This window comes from Cryphonectria parasitica (genome assembly GCF_011745365.1).
Source record: "Cryphonectria parasitica EP155 unplaced genomic scaffold M406scaffold_2, whole genome shotgun sequence".
Lineage (NCBI taxonomy): Eukaryota > Fungi > Ascomycota > Sordariomycetes > Diaporthales > Cryphonectriaceae > Cryphonectria > Cryphonectria parasitica.
Window position 1 is genome coordinate 3077748 of NW_024468910.1, and position 20848 is coordinate 3098595.

The window sequence follows — 20848 nt, forward strand, 5'->3', positions numbered from 1 at the left end:
ACAAGAGTGGTTCCTTGAGGAGTGGGTAATGTGTCGAAGTAGTCTTTTCTGTCACCTGCCTTGGCCTTTTCTCAGAGCACTAGCCCTTGGAAAGCCGAGGTTGCAGGCATCCTGAGGCAAGCCGCGCGCACAGAGAAAACAAATTTTCCGGGGAATAAGTCTGAAGGAAAAAGAAACATGACAACGAGAACGGGTAAGGGTGGCCTGGGTGGAACTCGGCGGAGAGGGCACAGGGTCTTCCTAGCTGAGTAGGGTTGACACGTTGCCGGTTCTACGTGAAGGAGGCATCCTCACTGTTGCTGCTGCTGCTGCAAATGGGGAAAGAAGGAAAACAAAAGGAGAGAAGAAGGAAGAAAAGATAAGAAAGGGAAAGAAGGGGGGGAGCGGGGAGGCTGGAGAGAACCAACAGGCTCATCCGTCTGCTTGCTTGCGTCTGACCATGACCTGCCATGTCACGATTGAGATATGATCATTGTGCCCGAATATTGACTGACCTTATCTCGCTGGAGACGTCGTATCCAGATCTTGTACCTCCCGGGGGGGGGGGGGGGTTGGTCGAGGCCGTACTTGCGGGTGTTCTGGTTTTTGGTATTGGGTCTCGAAGCGAGAACGGGGTTGGTCTAGGCTTCTTGGGTCTGCAGGTCGTGTAAAACACAAGTGGAAGGTCAGGCTCGTTAGAGTGGAGGGCGTGGCGGTTCTCTGTGCTGTAGTGCCCTTTGTAAGGTTTTAGCCATGGTACCGTCAAGCATACTGTGCAGGTGGGGAGGCTGGCTGGCTGCGAATCGGCGGGATCCGCTCGGGGAGGAGACGCTGCTGCTAGGCCTGCAGATAGGCTGAAAAGGCTGAAAAGCAAGTAGGGTGGCAGGTGATGAATGCACTGAAGGGATGATGCTGTGGTCCCTGATGCTCTTCGGGGAAGGGCTGCTATTTGGCTTACCTTCTTTCCTGTTTAGTGATGGTCTTTTTGTTTAGGTGCGAAAGGTTTGGTTGGCTGTTGGTTGGTAGCAGAACCTGGGTGAAGAAGGTTGGCGCAGTACCAAGAGAGGGAAGTTGCAGACACAACGACAGCCTTCAGATTGAGGAATGAAAGGCTCAATAAGGACCCTTGTCTAGAGAGGGCTAAAGGACAGGCTTGCTTGGATGACTGGAACCAGAATGATCAATTGTTGGTGGTAGAAAAAATGGACATGATCGTTACGGGATGTAGACTGGACAAGAGGTGGGAGGGGTAGAAAATGGGGTGTGGTTTTTTGTTGTGCTCTGCTGGGGAGGCGGGGGTCCTCGCAGAGAGAGAGAGAGAGAGAGAGAGCGAAAGAGAGATCAATCGATAGAAGGGGTTTTTTCCCTTCTTTCTTTCTCTGTCTTTTTGGTAGGGTAGATCGGGAGGGGGTCTACGCACCTTAATTGACTTGATTGGGAACATCAAAACAAGATGCCAGTGCTTGGTCGTCCCTGGTTTCTGCATTCCTGTGAAGGAAAGAAAGGGCACGCTAATGACCTCACCATTGAGTGACAAGTCTGACAGCTGATGAGCTCTTACCAAACAAACAAACAATTTGCTGAGTAGGAGTCAATGATGGACGGGCTGACTGACTGACATTGGCGCCTTCCCTTCAGGTGAAAGTGGCCACTTCTGTCGAAAGAGGAATGGCAGGAACTTCTGCAACCGGGCAAGGGCAAACCGAAGAACTTCCTACTACGGAGATGACTGCGTCTGCTATTGGCCAGATGGCTGACACCTGGTCCCTACTAGCGTCTTAATACATTCCCCCCCCCCGCTCAGGGCTACCGGCCTGTTTTGCTAGCGCACATCATATCACGTCGAGGAAGGAAGAATGGTATACCCACCAAAGCCCCCTGTATGCGGGCCCAGCGGGTCGATGTCCGGGCGAGTGAATGGATGGGCTCATCAACACAGATAGGAGTGCAGAGAATAGCCTTCTGGCCTATGGGTCCTCGGGTCCTGCCTGTACCATAGTACTGTGGTAACACGACCATGTCCAGTTCTTTTTTCTTTTCTTCTTTTTTCTTCTCCCCCCGAGTTTTTACTTTTTTGCTGATCCTCGCTCGGCTTTCCGACGGGCTTGCTACCCACACCGAATCTTACGTTGATCTACCCATCATCCTTGGAGTCCATCTCGCTTCCTGGCCTTTGGCACGTGGTCGTCTGGCCTGGACCGATCGAGCTGTTTGCGAGCCGTCTCTACAGTGCTTGCTGTGGTACGGGCTCGTCATTGCTCTTGTCAAAATGGAATTCATCGACGACGTCTTCAGAACTTGCCTCACGACCGCCTGAGCGCATCGCCGTCCTCCTCGATGACCATTGCCATTCTCGATGTTGATGGGGAGGACTAATTCCCTACTGCTAACAAGCAGGTAAAGAGATATGGATATAGCATAGCTATCATTATAAGCTAGGTAAGAACGTGCGTACTTCTGGCACCTGAGGGAGAGAGATCTTGACAGCAATGAGGCTCAGAAAAGGGGGGCCCGCCTGGACAGCCAAGTAGAGGCCCATCGGTTTCTGCCTTTCTCGCCAGATGAAGCCTTCCCGCGAGGTTTGAAGCTGGCTTTTTATCTGGCTCTCTGCAAGTATTTTGGCTTTTAGGTTATGGATGTCATGGCCAGAAGTAGTTTAGCAGGTCGGCACGCTGCGGCGATCCATCATGCCAGAGGAAGAGAAGCACAGGCTGCGCCCCTGGGGCCGCGCTGACTGCTCGCGGAAGCGATACCACGGCGAGTTCGGCACCTTTCCTGTTCCTGAAACCTAGCCCACTCAAATGAAAGGAATAGGAATAGGAATCCGAATGCGGTCACCTATCTTGATTTGTCGACAACGTGTCAAGCCCCAGGATCTTTCCGAGGCACCAAGAGGGTTTCTTTTGAGAGACGATCTTGAACACTTCTGGAGTTTGGAAGAGAACCTTTAGCATCTGCACGGGTAGCCGAGCATAGATGATTGGCCGGCCGTCCGTCTGCGGCTGCGCTGACCAGCTTACGATGCGTGCGCAGCCAGCAACCCCTTCTTTCCTTGTTGAAGCACTTCCGTCCGCAGGGCAGACCAGGCCCTACGTAATCAGCCGTGCCACCTGGCGCTGTTCAAAAACATACAAGCACAAACAAAAAAAGAAAAAGGGAAAAAAAAAAAGAGGGGTCCATATTCATGCCCTCATATGATGGTTTTGCTTTCTGCATTTTGCAGAGGTGAGAGATGCTGGATTGCAGTTCTAAATCGAGTGCTCTCAAGCGTCCGAGATGATCGAATGATTTTGGGCGATCAGCCGCCTGCGAGCCAGGCTTGAAGGCGGCGGCTGCCAGGGTTTGGGACTACACCACGACCCCTGCACGCCTCATCTCACCCCAGGCCTGAAACCCCAGCTGCCTCACGATGTGAATCATAACCGCCGTCGGCCACCATCCTCAAACGCTGTTCGTGAAAGGACGGACAAGGACACAGGTGATGGTAATCATTCCCCCCAGAGCCGAGTAACGCCTCTCCGTCTCGTCCTGGTGGGGAGGAGTCGGAGTTCTGAAGCAGTCCTCAGCGAGTTTATTTGGGTAAGGAAAGGTTGAGCTCTATGGGTCGAGTGACCTGTGTTTCCGCCGTGTTTCTGCTGGTCTCGACGGTAGCCCTTGCAAGTATCGTCTTGCGCTACACCTCTCAATTCTTTTCTTTTTCCCCTTCTTTGCTTCCTCTTCATCCTTTCTCCTTTGTTTTGGCTTCGTTTTCAAGGCAGACTCAAGTAATAGGAGGATTGCGAGCCCTTCGACAAGAGTTTCATGGACCCATAGGCGCTTGGCCGTCATCTTCAGTCATACTTTCCCACCCCTTTCCATCATTCTTTCACCGACTGGGCTTTCTTGTTCTCTTCTTGTTTCTCTCTTGTCGTATCGACCACGCTCATTGCTGCTCGGACTAGTCTCGCCACTGGTGGAGGACCCGCAGGACGATACTCACACGCCAAGACCGCCTACATTCTTTTCTCGCCGACGACGACGACGAACAACACATTATTTCGTCGAATATCATCATAGTGACGCAGGTCGTCAAGTATAATCAAACGGACGGACGGACGGACGGACGGAAAGACCGACCGACCGACCAGAGCAGGACAGGTTGAGGAGCAGTTTCCCTCGGACTGCTCAGTAGTAGTAGTAGCGAGACCAGAAGGACGACAAAGGAGAAAGAGGCCATCACGATTCCTAGCACAAAGAAGCAAAAATGGTCAACAAGGTACTGGGGGCCTATGTGGCCGCCGACTTGGCCTTCGCGGTCACGGGCGCAATTCTGGTCGGCTTCTGCGTCGTCACGCAGAACACCATGTTCAACGCGCCGACGAATGGTACGGAGGCTGTTGAGCACCTCCTCTTCCGGGAGTTCCCATTGACAGGTACGTGAACCGGATCGCTGAGGGGATACCGGATTGGGGATTACGAAGAAAAAGAGAAAGACGAGGACATGATGGAAGAGAAAAAAGCAAGCTGACAGATGATCACATCGCAGCGGGTATCGCCAACGGCGTCATGGTCTTTGTGACTTTCGCCCTCACTATCCCCGCCATAGTGATGCCCACCCGCGGCTGGCTCAAGCTCTCAAGCTACTTCATCGTCGCCAGCGCCCTCTTTTCCGTCATCCTGGGTTTGTATATGTGGATCCTCACGCTACGGACCAAGGAGACCTTTTCACCTATATGGGATGCCCAGACCTCGACGGTGCAAGACCTGATGCAGACTTCGGTACGTGTTTTGTGCCTGACATGCATGTGTATGGGTTGACTGGCTGACATGGAGATCTTTCCCTAGTTCACCTGCTGCGGCTACTTCAACAGCACCTCGCCCGCCTTCGTCACGGACGCCACGTGCCAGTCGCCCGCGGCCGCCGCCCTGATGCGAGGCTGTGCTGCGCCGATTGCCAGTTTCGCCAACGTCTTTGTCGACGACATCTTCACCGCCGTCTTCGGTATGGCTGGCATCGATGCCGTGCTCCTTCTCGCCACTGCGTGCCTGCTCAAGGACCGCAAGGAGCGCGCCCGCTTCAGGTACATCGACTCCAAGGCCGAGGGCAGGTCAGGGTCGATCTGAAGAGAGAGAGCGTAACCCCCCCCCCCCTGGTTTCCTAAGTGGGCGAGTGGAGGGTGTGCTTCTGATGGTTAGGATGAGGAGAATTTTGACTCAATTGGTCTTACTCTTGCATCTGGTCAGAGGGGAAACTTTCCACACAGCCTGCCCAATGGATAGATGGGGCCTAAATTGAAAGAGGGGATGGATGGATGGTCTTTGGGTGGTTGAGACAGGGGGAGAAACTTAATGCACAAGTTCCACGACGCATATGCATCACGAGGGAACGAGGAGGTGGGTTGGCGCCCATATGGGAGGGTAAAGGCGGTTGGATCGTATGTGGGATGTGAGGGTTGGATCTACAGAGCGGAAAAGACTGGAGGGATCGTGTTGTTCATCGGGGTCTAGGAGGGGGCGATGACTTCTTTGTACCTCGCCCCTCTGGTACCTCCCCACCACGCAGCTCCTGGCTTTTTCCTTCCCGTCCACCAGTCTTATTCTTTCGGTTGTTTTTTTTTTTTTTGGTTTTTTTATATCTCTACCTTTTATTCTGTTGTTGATCTAGTGTGTTGAGAGTCCCCTCCCTTCTTCATCAAGATGTGCTGGGCACTACATAAGGATATGGAGCGTTAGACTTGAATAGAAGGTTGTAGTAGTGTACAGCTCCTCTTTTTTTCTTCTTTCTCCTTGACCCTCTCAGCTTTGAATAAGAAAGCTCCATTGTCTTCTCCCTTGGTATCCATATGACTTGAAGAATGCAAGACGCCTGCTGATCTAACCCCCCACAGATATCTTCACGTGTCTCCTAATAATAGTACCAGGCAAGCCTACGTATGCCTCGGATGCCGGCCGACCACCCACACCCTCCTCCTCTGCACATGCATGATTCGAGGTAGACAAGGTAACAAACCGAGGCATCGCGCCCCGTAACCCTCTAGGGCCCTGCATAGATAGATAGAGGGTTTGCGAGCGTGAGGTAAGTAATCGGACGAAAAAGAAGAGAGAGACAGAGAAAAAAACCCGCGCGTGCCGTCCTAGCCGTCCAAACCTTGGGGCGTGACGCCTCATGCTACCCAATGCGTCTCAGCGTCTGGAAATGGACCACGCCCAAACTCCTGCCCCTGGTTACTTCTTACGTGTTCAATGAACTGCATTTGCAATGATGGAAAAGGAAAAGACGTTGGACCTTCCAAATGGCCTCAGTTGACTTGCCAAATTGACCATTGGTAGGAGCAGTAATCCTAAAGGAGAAGCCCTGATATCCGATCTAGTCAAGCTCAACGAAGTCGAAGGGGGGTAAGACTGATCAAATTTATGTTATCCAATCCCGTGTATGTATATATGTGTGTGTGTGTGTGTATCTATGGTATATCGCGTCATACCCAAACCCAACCAGATGATCCCTCAAACCCAACCCGATGAGCCCTCAAACCCAAAGTTGTTCAAGAGACCGGGTTTTTTTCAAACAAACAAAAAGCCAATCGAAACGCCATAGACACGCTGTCAACCCGCAGTATTGTCTCCGAAAGCCCATGAAGCAAACAAGCAAAGCCAGGTAGGCATCAATCAACCATCTCTCTATACGGCGGAATCATCCTCTCTCCTCTTGCCCGTAACCATATCCTCACTGGAGCTAGCCGGCGGACCGGGCTGTGGGGTGGGCGGCGGCGGCGGCTCATCGCGATAGACGCCGAGCGCAGGTGATGCGACCGCACCCTCCTCTCCGTCGCGGTACTCCGTTGAGCTGAGCGGTGGGGCGAGGAGGTCTCCGGATGAGTTGTTGTGTCTGCTTCGCCACCACCTTGAGATGCCGCCTACAGCACCCTGCAAACCACCAACACCACCTCCTACGCTTTTCCTGCGGGTTGTCCGGCGGGCAGTAAAGCCCGGGAACCCGGTGGACTTTCTGCGCAGACGGAGATAGTCTGACTTAGATGACCGCGGTGGCCGGTCGCCGCTAGCAGGCCCGTCGGTAAGGGGGCTGTCGAGGTTTTGTCGTTGGCGGGAGACAAGGAGAGGCCCATCGCCCACAGGCAGAGTCTTGGATCGTAATCTGCCCATGTTTTTGGGCACGGGCGAGTAGGGAGTCTCTTCGTCGTCCAGCTCGCCCCAGATCTCCCGCCTCTCTTGCCACTGCGGCTGCACAAACGAGGCCCTCTTGCGGCTCATCTTGGCCGAAGACCTTCCGAGAGGTAGGGGATCTGGCCTGCCACGCCGGACTGTGTCTCGTTCGAAATTGTCAAAGGTGTTGTACTTGTAGGTCGTAGGAAGGATGTCATCTTCGTCTCCAGTAGTTCCCAAAAGGAGTCCCTCCTCCTCCTCGTCCTCTTCGCCATCAGTGTCTTCCACGAGCCCGAGACCGGGTGCCAGAGAAGATTGTCCAACACCGGGGGTGTGCTGCTCGTCGCTGAGTCTCCATGACAGGGCAAGGACACCAGAAAGGAGGATGACGGTGCCCAGTGCTATCAGGCACCCGTGCAGCGGGCTGATCAGCTCCGTCTGGTCAAAGTAGATGAGCCCGTCGAGGATAGCTATGATGTTGTAGATGCAAAAGACTAAAGGATAGAGGACGCTCGTCGAGACCAGCTTAAGGCCTCGGTGTAGATAGTAGAGCTGCGTCAGGGCGAGGGTGATGAGGGCCAGCACGATCACCCAAGCCTGCCAGTGGACAAACTGGTTCTGTCCATCCACAAGTGTCTTGATCAGAAGCTCGACGGCCGACTTCGCCACCAAGAGCGAGTGGGCGGATAGTATACCGCTGACGCAGCCGAATGACAGACCACGGAGGAGGCGAAACCGCGGGTTCTGTGACAGCTTGAGGAAGTGATTCGCAACATCGACGGATACGCAAATGGCAATCACAAGCACGACCTGCAGCGCCATCCACAGCACAAAGGCCTGCCTCCCCAGCAGCTCCAGCAGCTCGTCCAGGGTGTGCGTCGGCGAAGGTATGGCTCCAAAGATCGCGATCATCACAGCACCTATACAGACCAACAAGGTCCCCCATAATGACCACCTCGTGAAGGGCTCGCCCAGTATGAGTGTCGCGCAGATCGAGTTGAAGACCAGGCCCGACGCCTGGAGTGTTGAAAGGACCGGCAACGGTAATGTCGAGATCTGAATCGTGCTCCCCAGGAGATTTGATATTATAAACATGGCCATCCCCAGCTGCCATCTTCTCCTCCGGTGTGGCGGTCTTCGCACGTCGTGTGGTCCCTTCTCATCCTCGAGGATGTGCGATTTGCGCTGTAGCGTGAGACCAAGGCTCTGGACGCTGGTCGATATCAATCCGACTATAATTCCGAGCTGTACACAAGAGGCGATAAGTCAGTCCTGCACACACCGCGCTCGTGGTCCCTCATCATAGAGCCTCGCTGCTGCACCGAGTACGCACCGCAATGCTCCCGCCAGGGGACATCCCACCGAGTGACCCCATTGCGCGGATGCAGTCACACAGGGAGGCATCTGCCAGTGGAGGATGATCTGTCAAGGAGGAAAGGATGACAGATGTGTTGTTGGCGAGGTTCGTCGCTGACGCAGAATTGGGAGGGCTCGTCGAGGATCAGGCTTATGCGTGTCGGTCGTCAAGGAGCTTCGAGGAGATCCCGCCGGGTCTCTTCGAGTCCTCGCACCTACGCCTGGCATGCAGCCAAGCAGTTCAGGTCGGGACTGCAGTCACACAGCTGATAATCGCTACTGGTACTTGATCTACCTCGAGCGCTGTTCGAAAGGTCTTGGTCTCGTTGAGGAGGATCGTGGGTTGAGGAGGTTGCGTAGCAGTCGGTGGCTGTAGACCGTGGGAGATGATGTTGGGAGGATGACCTCACGACCGCGGGCCTCTAAGGGGCCGGGGGGGCGTTGGACAGATGGGTGGTCTGTTTCGGAGTGCTGAGATGCCGCGGGTCTGCTGCCAGGTCGGTCGTCGACTGGTCAGGGCGGGTCACAGGAACTATGGCCCCAAGGGAGATAGATCGGTGGGTGGTTTGTGTAAGTCTGAAGATGAAAAGGAATTTGAGACATGAAAAAAGAGGGTGGGTGGGATTGGTTAATTACTACTTTCTCATATACAAAAGGAGAACGAGTCGTCGTGATGCGCAAGCAGGTGATGTGCTTCCGTGACCGTTCCATGCAAGTGCACACAGGCATATCCCAGGTCTTGAGTCAATGCTGAAGCCGTCCCATCAGTGCCTGAAAGCCGCCGCTTTCGCGCTTCTCCCGGTCCCTGCGTCAACGGTCCCTCCAGGCCAATCATGAGGTGGCCAATCACTAGAGTTGCGGTGCTGAAAAGAGCCGGTGCAGCCCCAGCTACTGGGGCGTTGCTAGCACTTGGCTGACTGGTTGCAGCAGCGCCTTACCACAGGGCGGTATGCTGTACGACAGCAGTTTCTCTAGCTTGCTCAGGCCTGGACCGGCCACTGCGGGGGCCCATTGCAGCCTCTGAAGACGCTGGAGCTTTCAAGGAGCCACCACTGCCGCCGGCAAGCCACCCCAGCCCCAAACTGCAGTACTATGAGGAGGGGTGCCGTGTGGCTAGTAAGTGGCCTGCAGCTGGGAAGCTGACGGTTCGTCATTGAGTGACGGTGTCGGAGCTGCTGTGTGCTATGTATGGCGACAAGCCACTACCCAAGGCGTAGGATCCACCAAGCCTTCCAAAGATAGCTCGCTCTCTCAACTACGTACTCTTGTACATCTCACGCACCTTCAACAACCCTCGCAAACACCGTTAACGAAACAACTTCCCAACACTCCACCCCCCTCTCCCCGCCCAGGCTTTTTAGAATTCCCTCCGGAAGCTTTCTCGCCCCTGCGTCCTTGCGAGCAACGAGCTCGTAGGCCTTCTTCAGCGTCATTCACCTCGCACCTCCTTATCTGCAGCCGTAGTAGAACCACCGCCCAAGATGTCGCAAGTCCACGCGTTGTCCGACGATCAGGTACGTGCGATACCACACTCTTGTCCAAGCTTCCCGCATTCGTAGACAGAGGCTGACCTATGCACCTACTGCCCCAACATCAAACAGGTCGGACAGGAGCTCCGCAAGATGACGGCGTTCATCCGGCAAGAAGCCTCCGAGAAGGCCCGCGAGATCGAGATCAAGGCAGACGAGGAGTTCGCCATCGAGAAGTCGAAGCTGGTGCGCCAGGAGACGGACTCCATCGACACGGCCTACGAGAAGAAGTTCAAGCAGGCCACCATGTCCCAGCAGATCACCCGGTCCACCGTCGCCAACAAGACCCGCCTCAAGGTCCTCGCCGCCCGGCAGGAGCTGCTCGACGACATCTTCGAGGACGCCCGTAAGCAGCTAGCCACCGAGGGCACCAGTGATGGGGACAAGTACGCCGCGACGCTCAAGGGTCTGGTGCTCGAGGGCATGTATGCCATGAACGAGCCCGAGTTGGTGCTGCGGGCGCGGAAGGTAGATTTCGATGCCGTGAACAAGGCAAGCGAAAAGGCTGCCGCCGAGTATAAGGAGAACGTGGGCAAGGAGTGCAAGGCCAAGATTGACGAGAAGAATCCTCTGCCGGAGGGAAGGTAAGGACATCCAAGTTTTACCCCCGCGCCCTCCCCGTTTTGACCGAGCTGGTGGAAAACCGTCGCCATACAAAGGTTGAGATCCTGGACATGATCTGCTAACACACGAGGCTGTTGTTGTTGTCACTCACAGTGCTGGCGGTGTGTTCATCATTGGTGGAGGCGGCAAGATCGAGATCGACAACACCTTCGAGGCGAGGCTGGTGCTGCTCGAGGACAGCGCCCTACCAGCTATGCGCAAGACCCTGTTCGGCGCAAACCCCAACCGCAAGTTCTTCGACTAGGCCCACTACTACTAGACATAGAGAGATATACCTCACACTGGGTATGCATACGTGCATTGTATCTGAATTTGTTTTTTATTATCATTCCATGTTTGGTCATTTAACATAGCGGGAGAAAGAAAAAGAAAAAAGGCTTGGGACCTCCTCTTGTCTGCTTGTGTGTGTTCGTTGGGTGGTATTCCATCCCAGTCCATTGGCTACATATAAGGAACACTTGTAAGTCCGGCTTCCAAGGTGGTAGGCATACAGGATCGTTGTACATGTACAGTTTCATAATTCGTCAAGTCGGGCCCGTGCCCCCCTTCCCGGCCCAGCGCAGGTATCAAACCACCAGGTCCGTCTCAATGTTAATGCTGGCCGTGCGGACTTCCTGGCTCTCCATCTCAACTTGATCATCGCTCAGGAAGAAATGCTTCATGAACTCCTGCTGTTCCCGCTGTGTTGCCGTATCATCCTTTCTCTTCATCTTTTCGTGACGGATGCCCTGGATCTTAGGCGGCTTCCTGGCCCGCACCTGGTACAACAGCCTCTCACGTGCCACCTCTATGGCACTCTTGGCCTCGATTCTCGAGACGTGGATTCCCTTATTCTGCGGTGGCGCCACCCGGGTTACCAGGTTCTTCAAATGATGCGCCAGTTTGTCGACCTGCGCTTCAAAGTCCCGGCTTTCCGCCGCCGTGAGCGTGTACTCGTCCTCGGACGTTCCGCCCAGGGCAGTATTAAGTAGAAGCATGAGAGCCTTCAGCTCGACGTAGTCTGTCCCTGCATGCACAGCGAATTCTTCTTCTTGCAGCCGGCCCATCACAGCGCCGAAGTTGGCCGTGTCCTCCAGTCGCTGATCGACTCTTGCCACGTCGTCGAAAAAGAAAGCAGACGCAAGCCGACGTTTGAGGTCGAGAATACGTCCGTCCAGGTCAGACGCGAAGTCGTCCTGTTGTAGGAAAGGACCGAGGCGAGAAATAGCCCGCAATCGGAAGGCTGCCTTTGGTGTGCTCTGGTAGATAGATGCACAGACTTCTCGGCACTAAGAAAGGGAGAAGAGTATATGTAAGCAAAATGTGACTGCGGCAATGGCAAGACAGTCATGAGGCTACTTACAAAATTGGTCCACTCCTCGCCCGGCACGCTGCGGGCGACGAGTTCCGCCGTCAACTGCCAGTCCTGCGCGAGGCCAAAGTTCTGAAGAGCGACGTGGTCCATGCCCAGACGCAAAAGGATCTGCATTGCCGTGGCCCGGCTTTCTGGGTTCATGGAATGCGAAATGCTCCGCAGAAGCTTGAGAAAGGTCTCAAGACGTGTCCACCTCCAGTCTTGATAAGGATCGTCGATGGCGTCCCTGAGCGTGACAGGAGATAGCAGGTTCTCCACGTCCTTGGTTGCGCCAAATTTCCGGGACAGAGCTTGTAGAAGGCCAGGCGTAACAAGCTGGCGCACCTGGTCGTCGCAGATGTGCAGCAGCTTCACGTACTCTTCTGTCAGATCTCTTCGTCTCTCACGGCAGACCTCGTACAACAACCAAAAGAAGATTTCATCCGGCATGTTTCGAAGGATTTTCTGGACATCGTACGGAAACCCGCTCTGGAAATGCATGCTGCGGTCCTGCTTGTCTGCGAGGATCTGCCAGGCCCCCTTGGCCTTTTCGTAAGGAAACGGGTTGCCTGCAGTGAGGAGGGACTCAGGTTCGGGCTCCGTCTGCTCGAGAAAATAGTACTCCCTGCTGCCAGCATTGACATTCGCCCTGTCCAAGGCCCTGACAACCCGCATCTTGCCGGTGGCCCCTCCTTCGCTCTCGTCGGCGGTCGCAGCGGCAGTCGCAGCAGCAGACTCAATCATTCGCCTCTTTAACTGCTGAGCTGCCTTGTTCCTCCGCTCGTCCTCGTCGCCGTCATCTTCGGTCTTTTGGGGCTGAGATTCGTCCTGCTTCACGACGACAAGGGCCTTTCCAGTAGCGGCAGTAGCAGCACCATCTCTCCGCGCCTGCAGGTTTTTCTTCTCGCCCTTCAACAGAGTCTCGAACCTCCTCGCGCTCGAGATTGTATCGTCATCCGTCTCGTTCAACTGCAGCAGGCTCCCCAGGTCGTATCTCTTGTTCTTGTTGTTCTTCTTCTTCTTTGACCGGATTGTCAGCGGGGTCGAGAAGAAAAAGGCCTTGTCTGGAAGCGTCCTCTTGGCCCGCGGCGTCACGCATACACCGCTCGGTCTTGCTGTTGTTCCCACCACCTTGGACTCATCATCCGCCGGTCCCCGTCGTGACCCTGACGGCGTGCCCAGGCCAAGGATGTCTGAGAGGTCAGATCCGTCGCTTCCGAGCCCGTCTTCTTCGTAGAAGTCGCTATCGTCGTCGTCAGATGCGTCAATCACGGCGTCATGTGCATAAATCTGTCGGGGCCGGGCGGCGGCCGATGGGGAGGGTGTGAGAGAGGCAGCGCCTGCGGGAAGCGGAGTGGGCGGGGTGTGTACGCCCGGGGACGACGAAGGTGTTCGTGACGGCGCGGCATGGAGGGCCTGATCAAGGGGAGAAGAGGAATGGGAGGATGACGACGATGGTGACGGTGATGCTGGAGGCGGTGCTCGGGCGGCAGTGGCGCGGCGCGGTGGTGGTGCTGGTGGGTTAGACGAGACGCGCGAGACTGCTCGTGATTTGGTGAAGAAGAAAGACCGGATGTCGCCGTTTGAGGGCATGGTAGTAGTGGTAGCGGCGGGGCTTGCCAGTGTGTGATTGATTAACGGCGCTGCAGGCCAAATTCTTCTTTCATGTTGCGCTTGATAGATTTGCTTGCAATGCCTTAACGTGCGTTGCAGCGCGTCGTCTTCGAAGTACGCGATGCGCTGCGGGAAGTGGGGTTGCAACGGGTGTAGATAGTAGGCGCGGAAGGACCACAGTTAGGGGCCCCAGCCTACTACCCTCCCAACACCCCCTCCCCTTTCCCCGAAAGAGAAGAAAATACTCCTAAATAGATTTTAAATTTAATCACAGACAATAAAGGAAAAGGGTCATGAAAGAAGGCAAGATCTGGGTATCTCCGTGAAACAGTGGCAAATGAAGCAAAGAAAGAGATGGCTGCAGAATTATTTGACAGGTTTCCTTCTACAACAAGCAATATTTGATTGACCAAGACAATCCACTATTATCTGAACGACAGGTCTGTCTGGCGCATTCAAACCACAGCTCTAAAAGGTTTGTATACCAGTGTGAGGTATTATGCCTTTGATTTGTAATTCAAAACCTGAATATTACCAAGTCAACCCTTTCTTCAGCAGAGACAATTGGTGTATAGGCCTATTTTGATGGTTGAATAATTAATTACTCTGGTTCAAGTACCTAAACTCGGACACTATCACGAGAGAGTAACATCAGGGGGAGGGGGGGGCGGGTTGTTTGGAGGTTGGCTTATATTCTCGAGGCAACTCGATCTACAGATCATATATGCCGACTGAGAGCTTGAAACATGGCAACTCACTATGCAAAGAGGCAGAGAAAGTTAAAGAGGGTGAAGTAGACCCTAACATTCAGCCTCAAGGCTTCTGTTATTAAGGTCAAGAGACAAGGGAACATAGAGAGATGCTATGCGACAGCTAAAAGGAGTGACCACTCCCAGCTGACTGGAAGGGGACTATGGCCTATATAGCTGCGTAACGGTCGGACTCACACAGATGCTAGATATTTTTAATTAGAGAATGAGACTACTCCAGGTTCAGAGCAATTAGTCCTCTATAGTGGATGTGATCAACGCGTTACCACAGGTGCCACCAACAAGTGCCTATCGTCAGTCCGATCATTGCTTCGGCAGGGCTCGTGTGATTACATTGCACTACACCGAGTATGAAGGCTCAGCCCAGCTCCTTCCCTTCGAAACGTTGTGACAAGGCATTCATCTCCTCCACTCAGGGTTCGAAATCAAGCCTTTTGCAAGTTGAAAGACCTGCCACGGTCACCTGTTAGGTGTAACGCGAAGGGCTTTTTTTTTTTTTTTTCGTTTGGGGGGGGGGGGCGGGGCGATAGGGGGCAACAAATGAAAGGAGGTTCTCGTGGGCACAAGGGGGGCAGTGATGAGAAGAGGAAATCGTCGACTGCCCGTTCCCATCCCATGTCATCAACATTGCTATGGCCTAGATACCGAAGAAGTACAATGATCGACGCTGAGACTTAGAATCAATTTCCATTCAGAAAGGTCACGTTGAGATTGAGAGAAGGAAAAACAAAAGGAAGGGGAAGGAGAAAGAAAAGGACCCCGACCCGTTGGGGATTCAAACTGTATGATCCGAGAACGTTGAACTGGCGGTTCCGGCAAGCATGAACAGAAATTTGGCATGAGTCCGAAGCTAATCACCTCGGTCAATTGTTACCAAAACTCGCAACTGAACGCACCCATAAGTGCAAGTCGAAGCCTGGGAAGTGCAGGTGCAATCAAGTTCCAGGGAAGGAAACTTCACACCCGCGCCACGTCACCTCCAATGCCTGGTGTCAACGCACAGGCAGAGAAACTGCCTGAAAGCTGGTCAGGCTGCCCCTATTTTTCGATGCCAATTTTCTTTGTATGAAATAATTCCCACGCCAGCCCTCCTCAGCATGGTAGGGGGAATCCCTCGAACTGCGAGATGGAAATCCACACAGCACTCGGAAAGCCGATAACAGTGAAATCGGCACCGCCTTGGGAGAGCTAATCATAATCGCATGAATCCAGTAGACAATGCTCTCTTTCAGTGAGACCCACGAGAGGAAAAGGAGGGGGCACTGGGTGTGCTTGTCATCAGAAGTGTAGGGCTGCTCAGACTCCTCCTGCAGAAGAGCATCTTCCTAGGACCCACTGCATCAAGGCCTCCGAGCCTTCATCAAGGGTATGATTATTTGGGCTGCGAAGAAAATTACTGTGACCGGTGGCACACTTGCTGCCGTATCAAGCCGCCGCTAGACTGCACATGGTGTGACGGAGGAATGTACAGTATGCCTCCAGTTAACCTTTGACAAAGAATCGAAGGAGGCAAACATGTAGATAATCATACCTAAGGAGTCAATCGACATCGTATAACTGACATTGTTCCCTCATTGCCAGTGGACTACTTGGATTGCGCCCCCCCCCCCCTCCTTCAGTCTTCCTTTTGTCTCACTTTTCTCAGCCAGCAAGCCTCCCAAGGATGTCTTTGGAAATGCCAACAGCTTCTTTATTGCCTCTGGAGCCGAGCCTTATGTGGTGTATTGAAACTCTCCACGTCATCTTCTCGTGGTTTTATCATACCCAGGTAGATGTCCCTCATCTGCATGACCAGTATCGAAGATAACTGCTCACCTCCACAGACCCGTGGATGTACCGTCCAAATGGTGAAGATAAAACGTTCTCCCAAGATAAAGTCAGCAGAAACAGCTGGGTGAGGAAGGGGCGGTTAAAAAAAAAAAAAAAGACAGGACAAATTTCCTTGGAAAAGTAGGTAAGAGACATGAGACAGGGAAAGAAAGCTCGCTGAAGCTTTGAACGAGCAAGTCACACGAGCAGAGCCGCTACATAGCCACGACCAGTTGGAAAGCAAATAAAAGAATCACACGTGTATATGACTTGATATATCTGGACGTGATATGACCAATAGGCGTTCGTGGGAGTTAGCACCACAGTCCCGCTGGCTTCTGTCTGCTGTGTGTTCTCAGAAAGTCGACACGTCAAACTCCCGTTGCGGACAGTCGATCATCCGTGGCAGGAAATTTGATAGCTTGGCAAAGAACACAACTCTCTTGGCAAGGAAAATGCCCTTTCTGCTCAATCCACAAGAATGTCTTAAAAGACAGGAACAAAGCTCACGACAGTGCGTCCCGAGGGTGTATGTAGGTGGAAACCTGTTCCTTCACACGTCTTGATATTGGAGTATGAAGCGAGGAGGTTAAGGGAAGTTTTCATATTACATAATCGTGTTCAGGGGTGTGGCTCCAGTGTTACGCTCAGGGACATGCAGAGCATGCGGGAACCCCTCTAGATCGTAAACATCGCCCGGCGTCTCGGCTTCGGGTAAAAACCCGTGTGTATATCTGTTACCTCCGTAAACACCGGGGCATTTAGCAGACCGGGGGAAAAGGAAAGAAAGGGCGCGGATAAAAGTAAAGAGTGGGAAAGAAGAAGAAAACAAAAATACACTATCAATCACAAGACAGCCACTAGTCGAAAAGTAAAATTGTCAAGAGGTGCCAAGAGCGGTGAAGGACAAAGGCCCTTTCCTACCATGGTAGCCCTAAGAAAGCTTTGCTGGGCGGAAAAAGCGATAACACAGCCAGTGCCCCCCTCTCTTTGAAAATTGTGCAATTCTCTACTGGTGGAGGAGGACGATTGTTGAGCAAGGCGGGACTCACTGGCGATGATCATGGAGCGACGGAGCTGCGTGATTGTCATCAAGCTTATCTGGCCTGACTGGTTTGGCCTGAACTTCTCCGTCCCGGGGGTGGTCCTTCCGCCTCTTTTGAACTGCTACCAACACCAGTGACATTTTCATCCAGGCTCCCACAGGAATTAACAAGAAAAAGGGAACAAACATAGGTGGCTTCTTTGAAATTAATTTTTTTTTCTTCCTTTGATTTTGGTTTTAGACATTGTATTCTGGACACTGGTGTGAACAGGAAGGCAAAAGAGGCATGAACGAGACATATATGCACGACCTGAGGTATCGTCAAAAGTGAGGCTGAAGGCTGAGGATGCTCAAAGCTGGTACAATCTAAAGGAGTCGGGTGGGGAGAGAAGGACAGCACCACGCACAGGAGTACCCTGTCGTGCCCTGTGCCTGGGAGCCCCCCTAGCACACAGGTCCCACCCGGGCATGGACAGTGACGCAACGGCGGAGACCCCTTTAGAGCCTTGAATGGGGCATTTTTGGGGGTTGTCTCGCCTTAGCACCATCCTCGCCCAGGAGAGGAAACAGCTGTTGGGCACTCTATTGCTAGAACATCGATGTTGGTTCTCTTTTTCTTGGGAGGGGGGGGATGTCTTGTTTACTTCTCTCTTTTGTTCCTACTGTTCGCTGAGCCACGGGCTGGCGAACGAGAAGGATCCGAAGGTGAGATGAGATGCGCAAGCAAGGACAAGGAGACAAATATCAGCATGTTGCAGAGGATTGCAGAGTGTGTCACACCGATGCAACCTCGTCGATTCGCATGAGTCCTCCACCAATGTTGGCGGCCCAGCACTGCAAAGAGAATCTGCGTGTGTGTGTGTGTGTATGTTAAAGGTACCTTGCAGACTGACTGTTTCAACTGAGCAGGACTCATTCTGGTGGACATTAGTCATCGGACTTTGGAAATCTCCAGCGACCAGATGAACCCAGCCCAGGCACGGCACGATTTCAAATATTTTCTTCTTCTTTTTCCTTCTTCATTTCCTTCTTTTCTTTCTTAAACTCACCGGAGACCCCTTTTGGCGGCCACGAGTCCCCCCCCCCCTGGGACCCAGGAAGAGACTGGGGGTTATTTCTGAGCTTGGGTTTTGTGCACACTGCCCCCAACAGTTGTTGTGGACCAGGATGCATTTCGAAACGAGGTGTCCAGGCCATCCTAATCTGCAGCGGGACGGGATCAGACATCTCGGCCGTGGAACCCTTGGAAAGAAGAGAGCCCTGCGAAGCGGCGCATCCACAAGTCCCTGGTAGTACCTAGGGGCGGGCTGTGTACACACGCGACACACACACTTTCTCTATCTCTCTTCTTTGAAGATGAGTGGGTGAAAACGAGTGTCTTGGTCGACGGCTACACAAGTCTACCGCTGTGTGTATGGATGTGTGTCAGAATTGTGGCGGGACGTCTGACGGGATTAAGATCTAGTATAGCTCCCCGCCATGCAGCCGCTTTCTTTTGTATAAAATTAGTTTCTCGGGCCCGTCTTCTTCTTGTGTCAATGAGGCTACTACTTGTAGTACCTGGGACTCGGCCTCAATCGGGACGCGACGCACATTCAGTTTCGCCCAATCGGCATGGGTGGGGGAAGGGCAGCAACCTAGACATGGTTGAATTCGGCTCCGTCGACAACGCGTGGTGCGTGCGTCAAGGTTGATTTTCGGATTTTCTAGATAGGTCTCTCTCTCTATTTCTCACCGTAGCGTGGTATATGGTAAAGACGGTAGATGAAAGGAGAGGGGGGTGGGTGGGGCCGAGGCGTCGTGACGGTAGATTGGGTCCCTGTCTTTTTCCTTGTGCAGAATGGTCCCTGGGGATTGGCAAATCAAGCAGGCCAAGTTTTAAAAGGCATCCGTGGCATCCGTGACACCCCTATTTTTTTTATCTTTTTTTTCTGCCATTCCCTGCTTGCGTCTTTACAGTCTTCTTCTTGTCCTCTCCTTTGCAAGACCCCCACACCTGGACCCCCTTTGCAGATGGGTACCATGTAGATCATTAAAGTCGAGCGCCGCTGGGGCATGTGGGCCGGTGCGTTGGGGGCTGGACTGGTACAGAAGACAGAGAGAGAGAGAGAGAGAGAGAGAGAGTGTGTGTGTGTGTGTGTGTGTGTGTGTTTGTCTGTGTCTAAGCAAGGAGAGGGAAGGGGTGTTAGAAAATCTCTAGGCCGATGAGGATCGGCTCCCGGATCTTCAACCAAATATCATATATCCTGTCTCAGATCTGCAGGTCCAAGCAGCAAGCACGCCAGTCCGTAGTAGGTTGGCAAATACCTAGTTTGATGGGATGATACAAACAGTATTGATTCGTGCTTATTGATTTCCTTGATGCCATGAAGAAGGGAACGACACCTCCTCCCCTGTAACGACCCTTGAACCTTGATTGGTGGGCATCCAGCATCGGGGACGCTGCGCGAGGAATTGCGTGTATGAATTTATGCACGGCTGAAAAGTCGCGGCTGAGCCACATACTACGTAGTAAGAGAAAGAAAAGAAAAAAAAGAAATACATTATGATGATGACGGTAGTCCCAAAGACCTGCTGCGTACAGGATGGATTCGACGAGGCGGTTACGCCCAGCTGACTCCTTCGCATCACACATCAGCCCTATCGTGATTATGCCGTTACGTTCCCAAGAATGAATTTTGGGGGGCGGGGGGAGGAGCCACTTGCAACCCCTTTTTTTCTGGGTCTTTTCTTCTGTGCAAGGAATGGAGAGGTGAGGGATGAAAATAATTCCTCACCCTGGGCAAGTGTGCGAGTATGTATCGCATCAAGCCAACCAACGAGGGAGAAGAAGTCAGAAGACGAGTTGGACCTTGTTGGACTACTTCATTGCGGACAGTAATTAGTATGCATTCCTGTCCTAGTTGGATTCCAGACCAGTAAAAAACACCAAAAAAAGTGAAACTGGCCCGGTCGAGGTCAGGGGGTTGGGATCCAATCCTCTATCCACCAACCAAGCAACCAACACATGCATACCATAACACGTCGTGTGGAAGGATGCCAAATGCTTCCTCAACCCCCAGACCCAGGAAGTAATGCTAGAAACCCAAAGTTAGTCCTTATTTATCCTATTTGGAATGGAAGGAAGACTGTACTTGGCAATTTCCAATCTTGCTTCTGCCTCAACTGTCTTTGCCGGTTTTCGTACCAGAGCCTGTTCAACGATCTCCACACCCTGCTGGGTACTTACTCAACACCTTGGCTAGGGTTTGTCAGCGTGAGCCTCCTCTTTTTTTTCGGTGCTGTGATTGTCAGCCCTCACTCAGAACAGATAAGATGAGGCGAAAACTAGCCTTTTCCTCTTTCTTTTTTATTATTATTGCAGCTTCTAGAAGGACAACATCCTTGGGAATCCTAACAAACGACACTGTGCACAGAATAGCTTACTAATGCACTTGCCAGGAACAAGCACTGGGCATTGGGCTGACTTGCTACTATATACTATAGTACTAAGGTGCCTGTTTACTGGACACATCTGTACCAGGTGCTGCTGATTACTATTGTTATCTGTTATTGTTGTTGTAAATCATCAAGACATTCTGTTCGAGATGGATGGGGGCCTAAGGAGGGGGGGTTGTAGAAGAGGACGGGAGGGAAAATTGATCAAATC

General features: G+C 52.9%; 3 protein-coding genes across 3 annotated transcripts; 2 read left to right on the forward strand and 1 right to left on the reverse strand.

The window, feature by feature from the left end:
- Positions 1 to 4222: 4222 nt before the first annotated feature.
- Positions 4223 to 5082, forward strand: M406DRAFT_249206 (uncharacterized protein; the record flags this gene model as incomplete). Its single annotated transcript, XM_040916594.1, has 3 exons — positions 4223 to 4391; positions 4505 to 4737; positions 4804 to 5082. 3 exons carry the CDS (start codon positions 4223 to 4225, stop codon positions 5080 to 5082), a joined length of 681 nt encoding a protein of 226 aa, XP_040779734.1.
- Positions 5083 to 6636: 1554 nt separating this feature from the next.
- M406DRAFT_250909 (uncharacterized protein) lies at positions 6637 to 8498 on the reverse strand (the record flags this gene model as incomplete). The annotated part of the gene is made up of 2 exons (XM_040916727.1): positions 6637 to 8351; positions 8453 to 8498. Coding segments are annotated over 2 exons (1761 nt in total), but the record flags the coding sequence as incomplete, so codon positions are not given.
- A 715-nt stretch (positions 8499 to 9213) lies between these two features.
- Positions 9214 to 11022, forward strand: VMA-4 (vacuolar ATP synthase subunit E). Its single transcript, XM_040915034.1, has 3 exons — positions 9214 to 9989; positions 10077 to 10588; positions 10722 to 11022. The coding sequence occupies exons 1-3, from the start codon at positions 9957 to 9959 to the stop codon at positions 10870 to 10872; spliced, it is 696 nt and encodes a 231-aa protein (XP_040779736.1). The 5' UTR covers positions 9214 to 9956; the 3' UTR covers positions 10873 to 11022.
- Positions 11023 to 20848: the final 9826 nt, after the last annotated feature.